At 37.2% G+C, this 25,593-nt stretch overlaps 1 protein-coding gene across 2 annotated transcripts in view; it reads right to left on the minus strand.

The window, feature by feature from the left end:
- Positions 1-25,593, minus strand: part of Ubqln1 (ubiquilin 1) — a 54,532-nt gene that overhangs the window by 18,199 nt on the left and 10,740 nt on the right. For both annotated transcript variants that reach the window (XM_003475078.5, XM_003475077.5), the window contains exons 2-3: positions 9,280-9,431; positions 7,627-7,742 (exon numbers count right to left, since the gene is read on the minus strand). In XM_003475078.5, the coding sequence (XP_003475126.1) occupies positions 7,627-7,742; positions 9,280-9,431 (268 nt within the window). The remainder of the gene's footprint in view (positions 1-7,626; positions 7,743-9,279; positions 9,432-25,593) is intronic.

Raw genomic sequence — 25,593 nt, forward strand, 5'->3', positions numbered from 1 at the left:
GATACAAAATTATTAACACACTTAATACTCCCTTGCAAGAAATCATTTTAAAACAAAATAGAATTCCTACTACTTACGCGTTTAGTTCTTGTAATTGAAATTAGCCAAGTTTATACTTTGAGATTTAAATATAATTGATCGAAGCCAAAAAATACTTTCATTTGTGTAATACAATACAAAACATGTAATCAAAGCATATAGTAAATGTTTAAATGCAATTTATTACAATAAAAGACACCTTTCCATTAATGTTCCTCAAAATCCTCCCTCTAGCTTTACATGCACTTATCCCATCACTCTTGCCCCTTCTTTAATGCAGTCCTAGCTATTCTCTTAATATCTTTACATGGTATGATCAAAAATATTGTGAATGCTGCCACCAAATGCCATCTAATTGAAAGGCAAGCTCATAAAATTATTAGGGTGTATCCTCATTTACCTTATTAACTGGATCTGGCACCATGCAACTTCTGACTCTTCCCCAAAGTCAAAAGGATAATGAAAGGTAAAGACTGGGGATATTGCTCAGCAGTAGAGTTCTTGACCAGCATTTGCATGGGGCAACATTTCTAATAATCTCTTTCCACAATACTAGTTTAAATTTAAAAAGTAGAATTCACCTACAAAATCTGGTTAGAACAGTAGCTGCTGCTCTCATGGAGAGAGAAAGGAGGGAAATAACTGTAGAAATAGGTAACTATTAGAAGGCATTAAATCAGAGAGAAACCTAATATATTTAAGAAAATGATTAGATGGTTACCACACAATGTTTACTTGTGAAATTATACAACCAAACAAATGCATTCATTGCTCACTTAATGAGCACTTTCTACATATGCCAGGAACTGTGCTACATACTAGGAATAAGAGGAAAGACAACAAAGGGGAAAAGCCTATATGGATGTGAAAAGTACTTCAAAATACATTCACAAAGGTTATTAAAATAATATAGTACATAACTGAACTGGCTGCTTTCCAAAGAAATGACACTAATGAGTTTAAAACATATGCTGGCATGGAAGTGATGAAGGCTGGAGGCATTTAATACAAGATACATTGCTATGTACAAAAAATACAGCAATAAATATACTAAAGAATTCTTGAAACCACCAAAAAATTCATCATAGGGCTGGGGAATTTAGCTCAGCAGTGTAAGCTCCTGCCTGGCCAGCACAAGGATGAGTTCAATCCCTGGTACCAAAAAAAAAAAAAAAAATCACCATGACCAGTATGGCATGCAGCAGTGTTCACAAATGTCATGGACAGCCTTGTATTTCTTTTGCACTAAGACAGGCCTATCTGACAAGTCAGGCTCAAGGGACTTCAGGAAATGACGTGTGGCACTTCTGGCCAAAGCAGTGCCAATCCAGCTGGAAATTCTTCGGCTGCTGTTTACACCACACTACAAGTGCTTCAGCCATGACACAGCAAAATTTCATTAGCTTGAGCTTATGAAAGACTATATGGATCATTGGCGAACTGCTAAGGGAGAGAACCGTGCCATGCCCATACCCCTGGGAGGACATCCCCGCCTGGATTCTAGTGCCATGCACAGACTGCTGCCCGCTTGTGGAGACCCAAACCCAAGCCTCTTTCTTTGTGAGTCAGCACCCTTCACTGACTGTGAAGGGAGAGAACCAGATCCCCTGGGAGGAAATCCCCCCCTGGAACCATATCATTTTCATTGTTTTTTCTTTTGAGTTGAGGTTTATTCTCTTTTGTTTTGTTTATGTTAACTCTGATGGCATGAACAGCTATTTTAAAGATAGCAAGACATGTTATGGAAGCCATTATGTATTTACTACTGGCTCATTTTGAGGTTCTTTATTACATTCATCATTTTGTTTTTATTATTTTTAGTCTATCCTGTTTGATTTTTCATTATGTTCGAAGGTGATTATCTGCAGCTATTTTGAAGACTATTGTTGATTTCACTTATTCTGGTTTATTTTGACTGAATTTATTTTGTTTTATTTCCTTAGTTTTTTTCTTTTAAAATAATAATAAAAAAGACTATGGATGGGGGTCTTGCAGGTAATTTAAAATAATACAGCATGCAGGAAAGTTTCATAGCAAGAAATTAGATTTTGTTTCAATAGCCACAGCACTCAGGTCATCACTTATCATACCACAATTTAAGTAACTACTGAAATGGAAGAAATGAGGATAGAGACAAGGAAAACAGCCAAGCATAGCAGTGTACGCCTATAATACCAGATATTCAGGAGGCTAAGGCAGAAAGATCCTAAGTCCAATGCTACCCTGGGTAACTTAGTGACTTCTGTCTCAAAGTGACAATTACAAATGGCTAAGAATGTAGTGCAGAGCAGAGTTCCCCAGGGATTCATTGCGGGGGGGGGGGGGTTTGCACACCAGAAAGGTTTTACAAATAATCATTTGAGCTGTTTTTATAACAGCACTGTGGAAACAGAGCAAACATTACACATGAAAAAGGCCCAGGGCTTGCATCAAGGAAGTGACAAAGGGGAATAACAACATGGGGTGGGACAGAGAAGAGGTTATGACCAAGAGACTTTGGCTGGGTGTGGTGGCACACACCTGTAAACCCAGTACTGAGGATGCTGAGACAGGAGGATCACCGAGTTTGAGGCCAACTGTGAGTTAAAGGCTAGTCTAGACTACATAGTGAGACCGTTTCAACAAACAAAACACATACACAAAAGATGCTAAATTACTGTGTTTGTTTTCTAAAGGGAGACAGGCTAAATGATTAACTGAGAGTATTGGGTAATATCAAAAAGAAATAAATACAAGGCATCGAGTTCATAGGTTGAAGCACAAATTTGGGAATCACTAAGATATAACAGAGAACAGAGGGCAGAGAAAAAACCCAGGAAAAAGTATTAATACCATATAAGAAACAAAAAAATACACACACATCCCCACATGCCCACGCACCTATGAATGAGACAGAAAGTATCATAGGAGTTAAAAGGAAGAAAATTTCAACAGAGATTTATAAGCATTGGAAAGATGATTTAAAATCAAGGGTATGTATACACCATGTATCAGCAGCAACCTTATCAAGGAAATTTTCAATGAAGTAATAGGGGTAAAGACTATAGTGTAGTTACTTAATTAGAAGGAAATAAGAGTAAAAAAACAGAAAAGGCCTTTTTCAAAGACATCTAACAGGGGAAGCTAAAAAAGAGTGGTAGTAGAATTCTATGGCCTTTATAGATGATGACTTTACAGGGGATGCTTTTAATCACCACCAAAAAGAAAACTGAATATAAAATAGCCAATGAAGCAAAGCCCTGGAGACAGAAATTAGGAGTAAGAATGAAATGATAAATGAAGGGATTAGGGAGCTAATTATTAAAAGCTCAAACCAATTAATTAAAAGCTTCTTTAACCCTCAAAATTTTTCCCTATAAAGTGGAGGAAGAATGTAGAAATTTATCCCAAGGACATCTTTTATAGGTCTGAATTAAACAATTTCTTCCTAATCTTTTTACAATCATTGTTAATAATTTTGCCTGGTAAAACTATTTGCCTCAACCAAGAGAAATATTTAGCATAACATTTTTTTTAAAAAATAAGAGCAGGATTTCTGGGAGAACACGGATAGATAGCAGCAGCTTCGGAGGCTCTCTGAGAAACCACACTTAAAATCCAGGAATGGTACCAGGCGAGAAATCCTAAGCAAGGGGAGATATACTTCACAGACTCAGGAACAAACTGAAGTAAGAGAAACCAACTGGAAACGCAATCCTGGTGATATAATAGGAACACATAAGGTCTCAGCGCAGAAGCTTGACCCTGTGCCACTGGAAGCTGCGATTTGAATTTCCTTCAGCCGCTGCTACATCCCAACTGGCACAGCAAGGAGAGAGGCGCAAAAGCTCTGAGAGTGGGAAGCGGTGAATGGAGTTGAGAGCGGGACTGGCCAGGAGCCCTGCATCGACCTACGGTGAGTGACCTACAGTGATCGGGGACCCTTCCATAGAGTAGGAGGCTTCAGCAAAGGACATACTGGGACCAGGCAGACTACCTGGAACAAGATGCTGCAGTGACTTCAGTCACATATTGCCCTCTCAAGCGGGATTGGTGGGGAGTGCCTGGCCTGCATGTCGCCGCTGACTAAGACCCAGTAGGCTAGCCCAAACCAGGTCCCAGTGCCTGGAGTTGCACCCTAGCAGTGAAGCCTTCAGTAGGTTGACCTGGAGGGGTGGGCCCAGCATAGGCTGCCCAGGTCTGTGTCTCCATAGTACACTGCAGTGGGTGGGAACACCTAGCCGGCCCAATTCAAACAAACTGTAACCAACAAAGAAAGAAACTGGGCCTCCTATATTCACTTGTATAAAAGGAACAAAAAATATGGGGAGAGGGAGCAACAAGAAAGGGTCATCGGCCCCCAATCCTGAGAAACATGCAATATCAGACACGGCACCAATAGACATAAAGCGCTATCTCCAGAGCCCCAGAGACGAGTTCAGGAAGGAAGTTATTAACAACCTGAAGCGAGATATAAGTATAATAGTTAGAGAAATGCTAAGCACCGCCCAAGAAAAAACAGATGGTGGAATGGAAGAACAGAAAAAATGGGGAGAATTGTTTGATGGAGAAAACAGAGAAAACATAGGATATTTGAAGCAGGTTCAAAGAGATTACCAGGAAACTAAAAACTCTATTAAAACTGGCATAACAGCTTAAAAGAAACTAAGGATAGATTATCTGAACTAGAGGGCAGATTTGTAATATGGGAGCATGAAATGAAAACTTCTTAAAAATAACAAAGAAACAAACAGCAATAATACAAAGACTAGAAGATATAAGAGGATCCATAACTTAAGAATTAAGAACATAAAAGAAGTAGGGACACAAACAAATGAACTACAAAAGTTATTCACAGAAATAATCCAAGAGAAGTTCCCTAACTTAGCAAATGGTAAAGATACTCAGATGTATGAGGCATACAGGACCCCAGCCACCTACAACCCAAACAGAGCTACACCCAGGCATATAATAATCAAAATTCCAGAAATCCAATGTAAGAACAGAATATTAAAAGCCGTCAGAGACAAGAAACAGATCACTTACAAGGGAACACCCATCAGAATTATAGCAGACTTCTCAGCACAAACCATCAAATCACGAAGAGTGTAAGGGGAAATAATTCAAGCTTTGAAAGATAATAACCCCCAGCCAAGATTGATATATCTTGCACAACTGTCCCTAGAAATTGATGGAAAAACAAGGTGCTTCCAGGATAAAAAGGAACTAGGGGAATTTACAACCACCAATTCAACTCTACAGAGAATACTGCAGGATATTCTAAAAAAGGAAAATACCAAGATTCCAGAAACAGTGGCAGAGAGGCCACAATGAATGGAGCAGAAAGTGAAATGAAGAAGACAAACTGACAACAAACGACAGAAAAAGAGCACCAGAAATGAGGCAGAGAAGGTTGGATGGTAGGAACAGCTATTTTGGAGAAAACAAGACATCATAATAGCTAATGCTGATTTAGTATCATCTTGTTTTGAAGTCCCATCAAACTTGTATTCTTCTGTCTCCATCGGTCTTAAAAGGTTGTATCTTATTGGATTTTATTATATATGATAAAATAAGTAAAAACTTTTATAGACAAGGAGATTATACAGAAACCATTGTTCATTTTCTGTTAATTGGTTCTAAATACCCTGTAATAATGTCATTCTCTTGAATGGTTTTATAGTGTCTTGATATGTTTGTTGCTACAGTATACGAAGTTATACGCAAAGATTTCAAGGAAAGAGACACTATGGTAACTATTTTTATGTCGGGATATCTTGTGGTGAAACACTATTTTGTTTAAATGGTTATGTTTTGACCTGCGCTGTTCTGTTGTTATGCCCTCTTTTATCTCAATCCCCCCCTTTTTTAAATTATTTACTTTTTTCTTTTTATCTTCTTAATTAAGGGAAAAATAAATAAAAAATAGCAAGATACATTATAATTAACCTACTTTGATTTCCCACTAACTTGATTTGAAATCCTGTATTGCCCTCACAATTTTGTTTTGACTGATTTTTCCCTATTCTGCTTTGCTTGATAGTACCACGTTCGAAAGTATAGGCAAAACTGTGAAGACAATAAGAATCATTATGATGCCTATTCCAGTTGACTAATATCTTCTTTTAAAGTCCTGTAATGTCTCCAATGCTTTGGTTTTATTCTTTTCTGTTTTGTTCAATTTTATTATAACTGGCAATTCTTCTTAAAATAGCAAGAGGCAGTATGGTAACCATTGTTGATCACCTTGTATTTTGTTTCCACATTATCTATTATATCCATCCTTTTGATTTGACTGACTCTGTTCTGCTATGTCGCATTTGGTTTTACTCTCTTCAAAAAAAGTAGTAAGAACTGTGGGAGTAACAAAACCCACAATGTGTAATTGTCATTGTACCAAAGAAAAGAAAAGAAAATGCTCTAAAGGTTATAACTGCATATATGTTTAAGTGTGTAAGATAGATAACCATATTACTGAGTTTTTTTGGATCATTGAACAAAACTGTTTGCACTCTCACAGTTTGAAAGTCCACTTTATGTGCTTCAATTTTGTAACTTGAACAACTATTTCTAAGATAAGAATATGTAATCTATTAACTAGTGATTTCTTACTGTTTATTTTTTAAATTTTGTATTACTTGTATCCTTTTTTTTTTTCTCCTTAAATTAAAAAAAAAAAAGAGCAGTCAACACTTAAAGTAGGAGGGAAAAAAAACAAAGCAAATGTGAATATGCCAATACATGCCATACTCTAAAATTGTTCGAATATATATCAGGTATAGTACAACCAAACTACTAAAACACATCTATGAAAAGGATAAAAGTTATGATTTGTGAGAAAGTTCTTTAATATGTGAGAATTGTGGTTATAAAAACACCATTTCAATGTACTATATACTAGTAATATAACTTAAGAACTGAAAAGGGTACTAAGCCATTCATCTATCTAGTTCACTTTTGTTAGTTTCTTAGTATTTTTCCTCAATTAAATCTCTCACAGAACTTCAACGTATAAAACTGACACAACAAAAGTAGTTCTGGCTAATGTAGAAAAATCCTGAGACCGAGATTTAGCCCAGCGGCACAAGCGCTTACCTGGCAAGTACAAAGTCATGAGTTCAATCCCTCGTGTTCTCCCCACCCCACCCCAACCCCCAAAAAACCCTTAGCCACTGGGCTGACTTTCAGGTCACAATCCTTCCATATGTTCAGGGAAGTTAGAAAAGTCACTAATGTAGTTCAACATCTTCATTTTACAAATGAGACAACTATTGTTCACTTGATCATTTATAATCAACAAACAGCTAAATTTCCTCAGATGCAATTATGTAGTAGGCAAATCAGGTACATATACACTGTATCTTTCATTACTTCAAAAAAAAAAAAAGTGTCACTAATTGACCACTATTTAAACGCAAACACAAGCTTGCCAAGCATACTTGTACTGTCAACTACTTTCTTAATGCCTACAGATATGGCAGGCCTTTTCAATTGCTGTTAAAAGGACTTAATGTTTTATTCTCTCATTTTATCTAAAACCACTATGATTGAGGAGAGTAGATTTTTGCTTTGTTTTTCATTCCTGTAAAAATAACTAAAGACACATACCTAAACCAAAAGGATTGCCAGTAGCAGAACCAGATGTGGAGTTACTGTTTGAAGTGGATGAAGGAGAAACATTGCCCCCAGGGTTATTTGTCTGCTGTGCTGAATGATCTTGAGACCTAGGGAAAATAATTAAATTGCAATGTAAGGAGTGGAGCTAATTACTTCTAAAAGAACCTCTGAAATACCAACATCTAAATATAAAGAGTAAATTCCTAGATCAGCTCAAATTACCATAAATACCTTGAAGTAACTAAGCACTAGGAATAAAAAACAGAAACATAGTAAAACCTTATAAAATTCCAAGTATACTGCAACTGTTCCTCTTTTTGAGTATAACATACACATAAATGTTTTCAAATTGATACATTATATATGAAAGGGAAGTAGGACACCTTAGAGAAAACAACCAATGATCAATTACACTTAAATAAAAGCTTGACTATATAAACAACTTTTTAATTTATCCTCTTCTAGTTTTATAATTAATTCTAAGTCTAGTTTTACCTAAATCCTTAAAATCATTAGAGTGAAAAATGACAGGTTTTATCACAAGGCTGAGAAATCAATGCAAGCAGTAACTAGTTATTATTTAGTACGTTTAAATAAAAAAAAATAGACTATATATGAGAACCCTTTCATTTGATACCAGTTAGTTCTGAGTCTCACAGCTTTCTTTAATCTAAGGTATTCAATTTTCCATTTAACCTCTAGGCCATCAGGATCTTATAGCTGCTTGATAGCCAGACATTAACTGTAACGTCCACACGTGTGCTCTACAGGGCTTTCTTCAGCTGAGGGACTAGGTACATGGCTATAAGTTAAGTTTAACACACAGTGTCCTCGGAAAAATTACACCATTAACTGGTACTGAAAGTTCTGATGCATATAGAAAACCACACAAACAGGCAGGAAAAATAAATTTATTAGTAAAACAAACATTTGCTGAACACCAGCATATGTGTCAATGCCTTGGAAGAAAATCCTGGAGAAACATTATACCTCTCTTAAGAAAGGCTCTACCATCAATGTTTCTCAATAGAACAGTTTGATGCTATATGGAAAAATATGAACACTGATGACTAGGTCAAGAGGACTCCAAAGAATCAAGACCCAATGTAGTTTTCCTAAAATGTAATTTCATTCACATTTTCTTTGAATGTATGCACAAGAGTGATATAAAATTCCGCAAACAAATTACATTTAAAGTGGTTCTTATCAGTAACCAAAACTACAGTTGAATTAGGAGTATACTTTCTCAGTGACAAAAATAAAGGTTTCTCTTAAACACTGAGAATGCTTTTAGATTTAAATAAAACATGGTTACTGTAGTTTGCTAAGGAACGGTCACCCAAGATCTCTGTAAGAATTTTCCTAAAGAAAAAAATAGCTAAAAATTCATTGATTTGTTTGTTCTGTATTTTAAGTAATCTAGATACAACAACTAAACACTGCTGAATCTGATAAAATATTGCGCGGTCATCTGACAAGCATATAAACCATTTTTTTTCTAAAAATTGTTATCAACAGCAGTAAAGGAATTTAAACCATTTAATATATGTAATAGGGAAAGTTCTTAAAGCCAAGATAGTTCTTCCAAAAAGAAACATAAACACTTACTACAGTTTTTAAAGATACACAACTTCTAAAACATACCTGTTTTGTGTTTTGATAACCAGGTGAACAGTGAGTCCATCATGAATTCCATGTTGACTCAAAGTATCTTGATCTTTTAAAATTTTTCCAGCAAATATCAACACAAGTTGATCAGTATGTGATTTGAAGCGTTTAGAGATTTCTTCCTTGAACTAAAATAAAAATATTAAAAATATTTTTACAGTACCATCCAGTTTGGTTTCCAGAAGTACACCATTTCAAAGCTGCAGAAACACATATACAATACAATCTAAGGGTGCATATTTTCAGAGTTAGTGTTCTGATCTTAATGAGTAATGATTACTACTTCACCTGTGATAAGTTCTATTACAGGTGTATCGATTTGATACTGAATCCTTTATTAAGAACAGTTCATTGCTTCAACATATTTTTATTCTTTTTTTTTAGTAAATCAGACCAAATTTAGTTCAAGCCACTAATTAGCTCTTACCATTTACATTAACCTGCTCCTCAGGTTTCTATCTCTAGTCCTCCTCCTTTCTTTCTAGTATCATGCATAGTTCAGCCAACCCCACATTTTTAGACTACTATACTATTACTCCCACTTCTTTCATTCAACATTAACAAGCAGTACTACAAGAGAAGCAAAAATAAAAAGTAAACATTTGCCAGGGGGTTAGCTCAGTGACACAAGCACCTGCCTGACAAGTGCAAGGTGATGAGTTTAACATCCGTACCAAAAAAAAAAGTTATGTTATTAGGGGTTGGGGATGTAGCTCAGTGGTGTAAGTGCCTGCCTGGCAAGCACAAGGTCGTAAGTTTAATCCCCAGTATCAAAAAAAGTAAAAATTTTCCTTAAGGTAAACAGTGTTCATTGAGAATCAGTCAAGTAAACTACAAATAGAAGCAGCATAGAGGACAGCAGATAAGACTTTCTTGAAGTGAAAACTAAAGAAAAATTAGCAAATAGTCAAGAAAACTTGAAGAAAGGTTGGCTGGAGGCCAGAATAATATGCAAAAAAAGAGGAGAGATAACAGCCTCCCATACAAAGAAAAGCTTGCTTGTATCAAAGATGTTAGCACATCTTTAGGCTACAGCTCTGCTGCACAGCACCTGCCTGGTAAGCACAAGGTTCTGAATTCAATTCCCGGTATCAAAAAACAAAACACAACAAAACCAACCACATTATTATTTCTCAAATCTTTACTAAACCCACCAGAATGCTTAGGTTTGGGCAAACGCCCAAATCAGAAAACCTCAAAGTGGGTTCAGGAAACCACAGTTCAGATTTAAAGAACAAAACAAAAGAATTACATCTTAAAATTCCCCTGTCTCACTGCCTTACAGCAATGGTCTCAATAGATGATGAATCCCACTAAAGACATTTTTAGACATACATGGGGACATCTTTGGTTATTACAATACATGGAAAGACATATGATATACAATACATACATAGCCAAGCTTGGATTCCTTATCTTGAAGGCTTAGAATCAGAAGCATTTCTTCATACTTCAGTGTTTTTCAGATTTGGAGACATGTGGATAGAATTCTTTGGCTAATCAAAAAAATTCAAATCTGAAATATTCCCAGATATAATAATGTGCAACTTTTTGAGTAGCACATTGGTATTCAAAATATTCTAATTATAGAGCATTTCAGATTAGCGATGCTCAGCCTATATATTGTCTGAGATTGTGAAAAATCTTAAAGGGGCAGAAAATGAGAGGTTTGGAGGGGTCATATAGTCATACACACCAAGCACAGCAGACAGACACATAAAGTTTATAATGCTCTACTTATGTATATAAATGAATTTTCTGTAATCACATTAGAATAATGTAATTCATTTTTAATCTATTTTATCTTTATCAATTCAACATGCAAAGATTTTTTAATGCCCCCCAAAGCACAAAAGTAACACAAAATTATACTGTAATAATACTTTCAAACTTTTCCAACTGACCATTTTTCCTCCTACTTAAAATCATGACGGAAACATAATCCTTTAGCACTTCCAACTTAAAAAAAAAAAAAAGACTACTAAACACAACAATTACTATAGTCTACAGAAAAATATAGGTCATAATTTAACCATCTTATTATTTGACATTTCACTTCCCCTTTGACAGTACCAAAAATAAAGAGTGAATAGTGGTCATTTTTGTAAGGATTAAATGAGAATATATATAAAAAGCAAGCATAAGACACATGAATGATAATAAAGGGTAGATACTACTATGCTATTTTTATCCCCCTGAGATGGATTTTAATCCTACCTAAGACACAGAAAAGAGGTTAAAGATATGTTCATCCATCCCCCTCACTGTGGTGTGACAGCTAATAAATTCCACTGAGGTTCAAATATAGATGAAAGGCTTCAAGGAACTTATCCAGATTACATCATGAAATCTATCTCACACATAAAAAGAACATGTTAATCTAGATTTTATATTTCTTAACCTTAGACTCAGAAATCCTTTTCAGAATCTTTACTATCCTTCCTTTTTTGTAATAATAACTACATAACATACAACTATATAGCATTTTATAGTACCTTAGCATTTGAAGATGCTACATTGAAGACATGCATATACAGTAAGTCCCTGTTCTGGGAAAATGTTCGTAATTCAGATTTGTTCACATACGACAAAATGAGTCTTATACAGTACACCTATGAAAGTTCAAATTAGTATGTCTCACTGCCAGGCATCTCTGATTTGAATCTGACTGACTGACATATAACTAACCTGTATATGACCTTTTGTTGATATAAGACACTAAAACAAAAAAGTCACTGTTATTTCATGGCTAATTATTACTAACTCCAGTGCTAAATGTGCCTTTCATGATACTCCTTTGTGGTTCCTTGCTGGTCATTCTTTTTCATTTGCAATATATAATCTTGCATACATACATGTATATTATAGCCTATTGGTTTTTCAATTTTAAGAGTATTTCTATTTTGTAATTATTCAGATTCAAGCAACTAAATAGTTTAGGCCCATTTCCAGAGTTTCCATTAATTTTACTAGGAAAAGAGACTGATAAAACTGATTAGACCTGTTGTACCACCAGTGATTCAAGCCGCCTTACTGGGTAGTCACACACACAGACACATCCTTACTGCACAGTGAACAAACAACTGCCCTTCCCCCTCCCAACACCCAACACAGGATCAGAACATTTTCTTTTTCCTCTCTGGAAAAGGAACAGTCCCTGACCTGAAAAACACCAAGCGCACTGAAAGCAGGAGTACAATACTAAAAGCAGAACATCAAGTAAGTCCCAAGGCACTAGCTGCTGAGCACCCTTTCTTCTGGCACACAATGCAGGCAGCTGGGTCTTCACTGTCCAGGCAGAATGATGGTACTATGTAGTTTCTCCAAAAAGAATAACCAGCTTAAAAGAAAAGAACCTAAAGATATCAGGGTACGTTTTTCCCAGTTACCCCACACACCAACCTGGAACAGTGATTCTCAAGAGAGATAGAAAGATTCCTTTATCTGTCCCTGGGGAATATTTAGCAATGTGTACACAATGTTTGTGGTTGTCATAATAGGGATGAGCACCACTAGCATCTGGGGTAGAGACCCCTGGCCACACAGGACAGTTCCAAATAGGAATTCCTGGGCTAAAAATATTCAAAGTGCCAAGATTAAGGAAACCCTCCCTACAGCTCCCCAGATGAGAAACTTCACCACTAACAAGATAACTTACTAGACACAAATTTTCACACCACAGACCAGCCAATTTAGAAATTCTGAGGATGGGATCCAGTAATATCCTCCTCCAATGGACAGATAACCACTGCCTGCTCTAGAACTGACAAAAATATTTCAAAAACGAGTTAAGACATAATAAGTGACATTAAAAGAAGAATATAGTCACTAAAAATAATAAAACTACAAAACAAAATTACCAAGAGATAAAAGGAGAACTTTCCGATGAAAATTTCTTCAGCACACATAGAACACCCATTCTGTGGCACTTGTTTCTGTCAGTTTGGTAAGTTTACAGGTGATAGACAAAGAGGACTGCTTTCCAAAGAGGAAAAGACCAGTCATAAAACAGCAGAAGACTTCTGAGACCACTAACAAATAGAATGCTGCATTTAAAAGAAAATATCGAGGCAGAGAAAAGATGGTGGATAGATAACAGCAGCTACAGAGGCTCTCTGAGACAGCCAGCTTAGGTTCCAGGAATGGTGCAGCATGGGGAGTCCTAAGCAGACGGAGATATATCCTGCCAACCCAGGAGAAACCAATTGGAAATGCAGTCCCAGTGCTACGATTGGAACAGCTAAAGTCTTGGTGCCACTGCAAGAACTCGCTGCAACAGCCACGCCTGAATTGGCGCAGCTGGGATAGCCCCCTAGTTTCAATTCACTGGAGACGCGAATGCTCTGAGAGCAGGAAATGGCAAACCGAATTGAGAGCAGAGCTGGCGGGGAACTCTGCATCAATCTGCCGTGAGTGAGAGGAATAAAGATAAATAGAGGCTCCAACAGAGGACATTCTGGGACCGGGCAGACTGGCTGGAACAGGATGCTAAGTGACTTCAGTCACATATTCCCCTCTCAAGTGGGACTGGTGGGGAGCATTTGACTTGGGTGACACCCCGGACTGAGGCCGAACAGGCTAGCCCAAACCAAGTCCCTGCACCTGGCAGTGCACCCTAACACAGTGAAGTCTTCAGTAGGTTGACCTGGAGGGGCAGGCCCATCATAGGTTGCCCGGGTCTGTACCTCCTAGTACACTGCAGTAGGCAGGACCACCTAGTCAGCAGCTTCAGACAAACTGAAACTGACTAAGAAAGAAACTGGGCCTCCTATATACACCTTATGGAAGGAACAAAAAATATGAGAAGAGGAGGCAACAAGAAAGAGTCCTTAGTCTCCAATCCTGAGAACACTGATCCAGGAAAGGTAAATGCGAAAGAGAATGAGGACAGAAAACATGCAGTATCAGGCATGGCACCAATAGACATAAAGTGTTATCTTCTGGACCTCATACACAAGTTCAAAAAGGAAGTATTTAACCAAGTAAAGCAAGATACAGAAAGAATAATTAAAGAAATGCTAAACACCTCCCAAGAAAAAACAGATGGTAGACTGGAAGAACAAAAAAAAGGGGTTATTTGATGGAGAACACAGAATACAAGAAGCAGGTTCAAGGAGATTACCAGGAAACTAAAAACTCTATTGAAAGCTGGCATAACAGCTTGAAAGAAACTAAGGATAGATTATCTGAACTGGAGGATAAACTTCTTAAAGGAAAAACTTCTTAAAAATAACAAGGAAACAAGCAGTAACAATCAAAGGCTAGATAGAAGATGACAAGAAGATCTATAACTTAAGAATAAAGAATGTGAATGAAGAAGCAGGGGTACAAACAAAGGCACTGCAAAGGCTATTCATAGAAATAATTAAGGAAAACTTCCCAAACTTAGGAAAATGAAAACATGCTCAGATGTATGAGGCATACAGAACTCCAGCCACCTACAATCAGAACTATACTCAGGCATATAATAATCAACATTCCAGAAATTCAATATAAGAACAGAATATTAAAAGCTGTCAGAGATAAGACACAGATCATTTACAAGGGAACACCCATCAGAATTACAGCAGGCTTCTCGGCACAAACCATCTAATCTCGAAGAGTATGGGGCAAAATAATCCAAGCCTTGAAAGACAATAACCTCCAGCCAAGATTGATATATCCTACACAACTGTCCCTAGACAATAATGAACAAACAAGGTGCTTCCGAGATAAAGAAGAACTGGGGGAATTCGCAACCACCAATCCAACTCTACAGAGAACACTGCAGGACATTCTAAAGAGACAGAAAAGTACCAGGATTCCAGAAACAGTGGCAGAGGCCACCATGAATGGAGTAGAAAGCGAAATGAAAACAAATGGACAACTAATGACAGAAAAAGAACACAACAGAAATGAGGCAAAGAAGGTTGGATATAATTTCTAATATAGATGGCCTAGATACACTAACTTAAGGGAAAAAAGAAAATCGCAGGCAGAGTGGATCAAGAAGTAGGGTACACCAAGAGGCTCTTTATAGGAAATATAATTAGCCTGAAAAAGGTTATATGGACCAAAATCAAATATGAGAAAACAGAACTCGATGTGATAGGGAACCAAAGTAATAGGGCTAACTGGACCAGTATTTATGGATAGGTTGAACAGACAGGCTTTAATAAATAAAGAAATATAACTAGAAATCCAGCCCAGGAGTGAAAAAATTTGGAAACACTTAGGTGAACAGCAGGTTGCCCCCCCCAATATAAAACCGTAAGTGTTGGGGAGACCCAAAAATACACAGTTCATTCTGGGGGAGAAAATGGGAGGAATATCTTCAAAAAAAAAAAAAAAAAAAAACAGCAGAAGATATAGCTAATAGCATATCAGGAATTAAAGCCCTTATTACTCACACCACTCTGCTTGGTTGGAACTTGTTCTGTCCTAGTTTGTATACAAGCACTGGATCTGAGGGTGCAGACAGCTGTCCTGAAGATATCAGGACAAAGCACAGTGGTCATCTTTAATTTCCTATTAACTCAATCAGGATCCCTGTATGACTTATATTGTTTATCATGACTGATCTTAGTTAAATCTGACTTGTTTAATTCCTGCTTATCATTGACAGATTCTATTCAAAACTGTTAGGTTGCTGGTATCAAGTTGAGAAGTATAGACAACTATACTGAAAATGACAATGATTCACCATGATATCCATTCTGATTTGATTACTACCTGTTTTTGTAGCTCTACACTATCTACAAAGTTGTATTTCTGTTAATCCTGTTATGTACTGATATGTTCAATTATACTTTATCTGATGATATAGCCAATTCTGTTGATGATAACAAGAAACAGCACAGTGACCATGGTAGAACTCCTTATACAGCAGATTTATATGTCTTTTTAGTTTTATGTGTCGATAGGAATATGTTTTGTTCTGTCCTGCTTTGTTCTGTTTCTCCCTCTAATATAGAAAGGATAGAAATACATGTTAAGACTCATGCTTGCGTAAAACCTATGAACAGTTCATGAGAACTAACCTTATGAAACATGATGAAATGAACAAATACTTTGAAGGAAAGAAAGGGGCACTGCAGTACCCAGTGCTGATTCCAGAGTATTATGATGTGAAATCCAGCAATATTATTAATCTTTGTTCAGAAGGATCTTAATCTAATAAGTTTTGTTAGGTCTCAACATAAATGAAGATATGGATAAATGCATACATGTCTAAGTGTACAGGATTGATAGCCATAATACTTAGTTTTTGTTGGATAGTTGAACAGAACTGTTTGCAGTCTCCCTGGCTGAATTCCTATTTACATGTTCCACTTTTGTATCTTGAACAACTATTTGTGAAAGGACAATATGTATATATCAACTAGTGATTTATTACTGTTTATTTCTTTTCTTTGAAAGTATGTACTATTTCTGCCTTTTTTTTATTTTGTCTTTCTTTAAATAATTAAAAAATAAAAAAGAAAAGAAAACATCAAGCATTCTACTTAAGTTACATTTTAAGACATTGCAAGAGGTGACCCACATTCTTCAAGTCACTCCACCTAACACGTGGCAACTGGCTGACCAAGGAAGCCATTAAACATTCAAAATTGCTTTGCCACATGAGAGACTAAGAACCCTACATTCAAAGGCAAGCTTTTAAGATTTTTAAAAGAAAAAAAATATGAACATGAAGAACAGAACAGTTATATGGCCACCACTTTATCAAATGCATCTGCCCCAGAACAGCTTTCTTAGGAACTGACTGCATTGCTAAAGTGAAGGAGCCCTTTACTATTGGTATTTATCTCCTCACTTAGCGGGCTGCTAAGGACACCTGTTAAATTTTTAGGAGAGGCTGCACTTCAAAAGGTGGCATGTTTTCTTCTTTCAGCTAACACCATAATTATAACTTGATGAAACAGTAGAGGATACTGAGACACAAGTATTAGAGAGGACTAATGAGTTACCATGGTGGGCAATCAGAGTTGACAATTCTATTGATGCTGACAACAAGGTAACAACACTTTGTTTCCTTTTTTTTTTTTTTTTTTGTAAATACCAGGGACTGAACTCATGACCTCTTGCTTGTCAGGCAGGTACTTATACCACTGAGCTAAACCCCCAGGAACACTGTGTTTCTGTGTGATGTATTTTTTAGGAGGATAGCATATATTACGTGCTCTTTTACTGTCAACCACCACAGATACAGAACCATACAGGTTTTTGAATGATTACATATCAAGAAACCAAATCAGTCATTTTGAGCTGGTATCTGCACAGACAGAACAGATGACTAAGATGGCCTTCTGGCTTTTATTACACAAGTCAAAGAAGTCATTTCTGAGTAAGAATGTATATACTGTTTCATCCATACGGAATTGCTGGCTAGTCAAAAAATATCACCTGAATTTAGCATTTTGCTATTAGCCACATTAAGACACATGCCCTTAGCTTAGATCTACTTGCACAGGTCTGTGTGGAGACGACACAGAGCACACATATCTCTAATACATAAAAATGGCTTTCTACGTGTAGATTACTGGCTAGCGCTTTTGAGTTTCAAGAACTGTTCCATCTCTTTTAGAAAAGTCACCACCTGCAGAACATTTCAGTGATGAAGAATGGGTCACAAAAATTGCTTAATGATGTGACATATTCAACCTGTTCAATGAACTCTGTGTCACTTTAGCGCAGAACAACTGTGTAAGCAGATAAAGTGGCTGGATTCAAAACCAAGGTAAGATTTTAGGGGAGAGAGTGACCACTGGGATTTCTGACACATTTCAAACACTGACTGAAACCAAAAAGACTGAACCGGGATATTCTTTCTCCCAGCTGGTGCCTGACCACGTATTTCAGCTTTCAGAAGAACTTGAGCACTTCTTCCCAACCACAAAAGAACCCCCCAAACTGGGACAGAATAGATCCGCAACTTATTTGTGACTAAGCCAGGTGAGTCAACTTTGTCCATGTTAGAAGAGGACCAGACTGCTTGAAACTGCAAATGACAGTGCCCTTAAATGTTTGGAGTCTGTTCAAGTCTCCATATATATTCTGGACTGAAGTCACGGTGGAATATCTCAAGATAGCCACCAAAATACTCAACAGCCTGTTTCTAGTTTCAGCTTCATACCTTGTGAACCAGGTTTTTCTGCAGTAATCAGCAACCAAAACAAGATCATGGAGTAGACTGGACATATACAACACATTTTGGGTGTTAAATCACTCCCACATGGAACCATCCAAGTGCAGGAAAACAAGCTCCTGCACCTGATTTTGCAGTATGGCAAGTTTACAGTTCATTCATCATATAATACATACAATGTGACAGTAACGCCATAATAATTTTAAAGTGTTTGAATCATGCCCAAGCCATCATTACCACCACCCCAGTCCTCAGAAAAAACTATCTTCTGTGAAACAGGCAAACAATGAAGACAGTAAAAAAATCAGTAGTTGCTAGGGATTATGGAGGACAGAAACAAGAATAGACAGTTCACATGACATTATACATCAAAACTCACAGAATGTATAAATAAGACTGAACCCTAATGTAAACTATGGACTCTAGGCAATGAGGATGTATGTGTCAGTGCAAGTTCACCAAGTACCACAAATTACTACCTTGGAGCATGATGCTGAAGGGTGAAGAAAGGTTGGGAGGACAGGTCTGTACTTTCAATTTTCCTATAAACCTAAAACTATTTTAAGAAACAAGTTTTTAAATTTTAAAAATAATTCATGGTAATATTTATGATAAAAAAGTATTTCTGAGACCATGGAGTAATTTTAAAGAGTAAGTCATTAAGGCCTTATTAGTTGTTCAAGAAGGGTAAAACACTGACAATAATTTAAGACTCCTTATCTTTTTGCGGGAGGGACTGGGGATCGACCTCATGATCTCGCACCTGCCAGGCAGGTCTTGAGCTAAATCCCTAGCCTCATGCTCCTTATCTTTTAGATACATAATGAAACATTAAAAGATAATTTCAAGTACACAAGAAATGCCACAAAGCAACAGGGAGAAGAAAAACCTTCAGGGAAAGCAATCCTGAAACAAGACTGTCTGTTAAGACTGGATGAAGAATGTATGGGAGGTAACTTACTACAATTATCTCTACCTTCAGGTTTTGCTGCAGTCCTGGGAGAGGGGGGTGTAACCATTACACAGTATATAAACCAGCTGGATCTCATATAATGTGAATGCGGAAGTATAAAATAGTACATTTTAAAAAAACATTTCACAGTAGAAGCTGAAGTTATGTTTACTCTGTGACTGAACAGTGCACTCTTTATCTAACGAATTACATATCTATGGTATATCAAAAAATAACACAGGAAGTTCAAACCACTATTATTTGTTATGGCCAAAATCAGAAATAGGTTTAAGTAACACTGCACAATAGCATAAGCTGTAATGTATTAACTTAAACAGTATGATGTATATGTAGCCAATCACAAATCAAGATGGTAAGCTATGTGATTTCATTTACACAAAGTAAAAAAGGGAACAGGATCAAAGTGATAAATGGAGGTTTACAAGAGACCACAAAGTAACATCTTGGGAGTTGTGTTAAAAAGGCTGCTGTATATTTATGACATAACATTCCTCTGTGCCAAACTGTAGTAAAAAGGTTTTACAGGTGACTGTGACTGCCTTACATAAAAAGAACAGTAAAGTCAAAACACAAGTACCCAAATGTCCCGAATAATGTTCAAAGGGATTCACTTTGCCAAAAGCAAAGCAAAACAACACAGGCTACAACTATGCATGTAGTGCTATACAAATGAAAGCTGGATAATCTTGATTATCTATTATGATTCATTTCTTAGCAGAAGTTTTAAACCTCGAACAACCAATACCAACTAATCACGGTATTAGATTCACTCCCAGAAGAAAAATGCAATATTGATTTGTTCAGAGAAAATCACCCAAAAATTCGAACAAGCAAGAACCAAGATTAACCATTTTATAAATTCAAGTCATCCATTTTGAATTAATAACCCAATATTATACCATGCCAGATTATGATCCACTTTCCCAAATAAAAGTATTATTTTACAAATTTTTGATCCAAATATGACAAAGAATGTTGTTTTTGCAGAAGAGTTAAAAACTCTGTATGTACTTCAGAGATTCTTCTATTTCTATTTGGAGCCAGATGTTGTGGCACACACTTGCATTCCCCTACTTAAAGAGTTCAAGGTTTTTCTGGGCAATTCGGAAAGATACTGTCTCAAATTTTTAAACGGGGGAAGAGGGAGATCTTTGATGTAGCATTTACCTAAGCACATGACAGGCTCTATGTTCAATCCCTGCTACCTGTTCAACCCCTACTACCCCCAAACATAATGATAATAATACTGCTCCCTAAAAAATAAAAAGCAAAATAGTTAACTGGCATTAAAATTCCCACAAATTGCCTATAATCCCCGTAGTCAAAAGGAAAGAGGATCACTGTGAATTCGAGGCCAGCCTGGGCTATACAGTGAGTCCAAGGCCAATCTGAAACGCAAGGCAAAACTTGGTCTCAAAAAGAAAAAACTAGAAATTTTATTTCTAGTATTTGAACCTCACCCTTGTGCCTGTTTTATCTACTCTACTTTTATTAAACAATGACAAAAAACCAGAAATTAAGTAGAACTGATATGGAAAAGAATTAGTAAATACAGAATAATCTGAAAGCTGCTTTATGCAGATGAAGCCCACTGACAGTATCCCTCTACAGAAATACAAAACACACTGCAAAAAGTTATATAAAATATTTTCATGTTTTAGGACTACTGAAAAAATGAAAGATTTTATAATATCAATCTAGATAGACACACCCATTTTTTGTCCCAAAGTCCATGCAGTCACCATTACCTCAAAATGAAAGATACATGATAGAATGGGACTCTGAACATGCGTATTTCCTATAAAACTACACTTTCCACTATAGGCTTTCACTGATAATCCACAGTAACAGGTAACAGGCCAAAAGAGTTGAAAACTATGATTTACTAGACTCTCAACAATCACAAGATCAAAATGCTAATTTATCTTGAATAAGCAATTCAATGATATGAAAAGCAACTTAGGATGGACAAAACAACTTTCAAATAGCCCATGTTTTCCACCAGTGGATTCTCTAGCTAACTGAAATTATTCTTGTGTGGGCGCCAATTTGTTTTTCATTCTATTGAATATAATTTAACTTTTTGATACCAACATTTGTGTAAACAGCAACACTGCTATCCTGCAATACAGCAATAACTATTCTGGACTCTCCATGGGCCTTGTATCTCCTTTTTTTTACCAGGTTGTCATTTTTTTTACAGTTCTTGACAGCACATTTTCTCCCCAAATTTTTTATTTTTATTCCAGAGAAGAGGTAAGTAAATAATCAAGGAAATCATATAAAATGCTAGAAGAATTTGAAATGGTGACCTAGAAATAAAAGTGCATCAGATTTAACAATTTATTATACACACTTTTGTAATGCCAATTTGAGCTGTTCTGAGCCCACTTTGCTTATTCTCTTATTCTTAACTGTTTTGGGAAGAGGGCAAACAACAAAGGGCATTCAAAGTGTTACCCTATCAGGATGAAATGTTTTGGAGACATGCAGACTTGAGTTCAAAACTTGGTTTCCACCCCTTTCTAGTGCTGTGATCTGAAAGATGATATTACTTCTCCTTGAGCTTCAATTTGTGCATCAGTAACATAGTTTCTCTGCAGAGTTAACTGCAGGAACCAAGAAACAGATGCCAACTACAAGAGCACAATATTCACATTCAAGAAGACATTCAAATACAAGTAACCTTATTATGTAGGATAAATTCTGAATTATAAGCGCCTTTCTAAAACTAAATTGGGCTGTTAGCTGGGTGTGGTGGCACATGCCTATAGTTCCAGCACTCAAGAGGCCAAGGCAGGGGGATTACTGTGACTTTGAGATCAGCCTGAGCTACAAAGTAAGTTCAAGGCTAGCCTGAACTGCAGAGTGAGACCCTGTCTCAAAGACATTAAAAAAAAAAAAAAAAAAACTAGATTGAGCTGTACATGGTAGTGCATACCTATCACCCCAGCACTCTAAGAGGCTACAGCAGAAGGGCAACTTAATGAGATTCTGTCATGAAAAGAAAAAGTAAGGACCAGAGAAGTAGTTCAGTTCAAAGGTCTCTGGTCAACACCTACCACTCCTACACATACACACACACACACACACACACACACACACACACACACACACGAAGCAGGGGCTGGGAGTCTAGCTCAGGGGTAGAGAGCACACTTAGCATGCATGAGATCTTAATCCCCAGTAATAGGGGCAGAGATCTAAATTTAAGTTACCTACCAGAGTTCCTAACATCCTTTAGGAATATCCCACAACCCAAATTTACTTTTTAAAAGCTGGTCTCTATCTCTCTCCATTAAAATATTCTCAGAAAAAGAAACACCTTGCAAGACACCAAAAAGTAAAATGAAGTTCTGAACATAAAACATTATTTCAATTCTTGGCAATACTTATTTTAGGGGGTTGGCAAATAAGTCTTTGCACTGAAATGCATCTGCACTCCTTTTCTTAAAACAAGGTCTCACTAAAATTGCTAAACTACCTAGACTGGATTCAAATTTGTAACCTTCCTGTCTCAGTCTCCCAAAGGGCTGAAATGACAGCACATGTCACCATAACCCACTCTCTGCAGAATCACATATTAATTCCATTTAGCAAGACTCGTCTTTTTCTTTCATTTTAAAGAAAAAGAAAGCAATGGTACAAAATTTCAAAACAAGACTGTAGGAGAGTAATAATGGTTAGCACACTGCATACTGTTATCTTCATAGCAAGATTTTTCTAGGTATTTGTCTACAAAATGAATGTCCTACATGTACACACTGGCTAGTTCACTATTTTCTTTTAAGCTTTTTAATTTTTTGGTGCTGAGGACCAAACCTTGGGCCTCCTGCCTGACAGACAAGCATTTTACCACTGAGCTAAATCTCCAGCCCCTATTTCACTATTTTCAACTACACATCCTTCAAGAGCTTCCACTTTTTTTTTTTTTTTTTTTTGTCTTTTTCCCTTTTTATCGGTACCAGGGATCGAACTCACGACTGCCTGCTTGCAAGGCAGGCGCTTATGCTGCTGAGCTAAATCCCCAGCCCCAAGAGCTTCCACTTTCAACCAATTCCTTTCACAATGCTGCTAATATAACATGGGGTGGGGGTACGGAGTGTGGGGCAGCAGTGGGAGTTTTGCTCAATAAAACATCAATAATAAAAAGCTGTATCACTTATTATTCTCCAAATGTCTGATGTTTACCTGAAAGTCAGCAGCCTTCCACTGCATAAACCTTATAAAACAGTGTTAGCCAGCCATGATGGTGCATGCCCATAATCCCAACACTCAGGAGGCTGAGGCATAAGGATCACCTCGGAGTTCAAGGCCAATGTGGGCTACATACACAGTGAGTTCAAGTGAGCCTACACTACAAAGCAAGACTCTTATCTCAAAAATCAAAAAAGAGCATGAGGTGGTAGTATATACCTATAATCGCAGCACTCAGGAGGCTGAGGCTGGAGGATTGCTACAAGTTCAAGGCCAGTTTGGGTTACAAAGTGAGTTCAAGGCCAGCCTGAACTGCAGAATGAGACCCTACTTCAAAAAGAAAAAGAAGAAGAAAAAGAAAAAATTAAGCGTCAAACATAACTAGCACTATCTGTAAAATGCTTTTAAGATTCCTTCCAAAACAACTACTAATGAACAAAACAGGTAGAGAGCCCCAAATCCTCTCCAAAATAAAGACCAATTTTAATCTCCTTAGTAACTAATATGTAAAAACTGTTTGCATCTCAAAGTATCAATAAGCAAACCAAAAAAACACAAAAGCACCTAAGTACCAGAGGAATGAGATAGTGCTGTGCAGAAAGACTGCCAAGATAATGTAAGCAAAAAGAGAGCAAGGTAAAGCACCATGTGTGTGGGTAGTAACCCCACTTGCTTAATAGCGATAAATAAATTTGCAGGGAGCAGTTCTAGGGATTGAATAAGACCTTCACACAAAAGTACAGCATATCCCCAGCATTTATTCATTCATTCAGAGGCAGGGTTTTTTGCTAAATTCCTAAATTGCTCAACTGGGTTCAAACTTTGGGACCCTCTTACTTCAGCCTCTCAAGAGTGCTGGGATTGGGGGCTGAGGATTTAGCTCAGCGGCACAAGCGCCTGTCTTGCAAGCACATGGTCATGACTTTGATCCCCAAGACCAATAAAAAAGAAAAAAAAAAAAAAGAGTGCTGGGATTACAGGTGTGTGTCACTACTCTAGGTCATAAGCATAAAAATTTATGTGGATATATAGATAAACATCTTTCTGAACAGATTACAATTTTCTTCCTGAGGAGCTCCCATTATTTCATACTTTCCTGCAACATCTGAATTTTCCAATCTTACAGAAATATCATGCATAATACATATTTTTTCTTTGCATTCTGTATTTTTAAACACATAAAGTATATCCTTTACAAAAACTGCAAAGAGAGACCCCACCTCTGCACGCCTGCCACCACTGGAAGGTTTGCCTCATAGAGGCAGCCAGTGCGGACAGAAGAAAGAGCCAGAAGTGTTCCGTGGGCCTGCAGGCTGCCACAGGAGATACCTGCTTCCTGCTGGCAGCCAGCACAGGTTGGGAGAATCAAATGCCTTTGTGTGTCATCTGCCATCAGGGGAGTCCCCGTGTAGCTGTGCAGGCTGAGAGAAGCAGCAGCCCTATCACCACGTACCCATGGCCATCAGGGAAGCCTTGGGATAGCTATAGGGATCTAGAGAAATCTACCCCACACCCCACTGCTTCTGCAGGAACCTAAGTTGGAGATACCCAAGTATATGACCCATCCCTCTTCACTGCGGAGGAACAGCCAATATGGGAAGCACCTAGGACCCCACAACTGGCTTGTTGGGAGGAACCCAGGAAAATGTCAAGTCAAAGGCACAAAAGGCAATCTCAGAGCTCCAACTCACACAGTACAGTCTGGGAGATATAGGGTATGGAAAAAAATGGAAGTCACACACCTGAAATTTCTAGAATAATGGCAACTGAAGTAAAGAAACAACTTTACGATGCTGTAAAAGTAATCAGATCAGAAATAACGTCTCAGATCAAAGAAGAAATCACAAACATAATGAAAGAATTCTTGAGCACATCTAAAAACAGACAAAAAGAGCATAGGAAAATGATGGAAACCCTAAATGAACAATACAGATGTATCTGTACAGATGAACAATACAGATGAACAATGCATGAAACAGATTCAAAGAGATAT

Source organism: Cavia porcellus, unplaced genomic scaffold (assembly GCF_034190915.1).
Source record: "Cavia porcellus strain 051 isolate PalLab524CR breed Dunkin Hartley unplaced genomic scaffold, mCavPor4.1 scaffold_2, whole genome shotgun sequence".
Taxonomy (NCBI): Eukaryota; Metazoa; Chordata; class Mammalia; order Rodentia; family Caviidae; genus Cavia; species Cavia porcellus.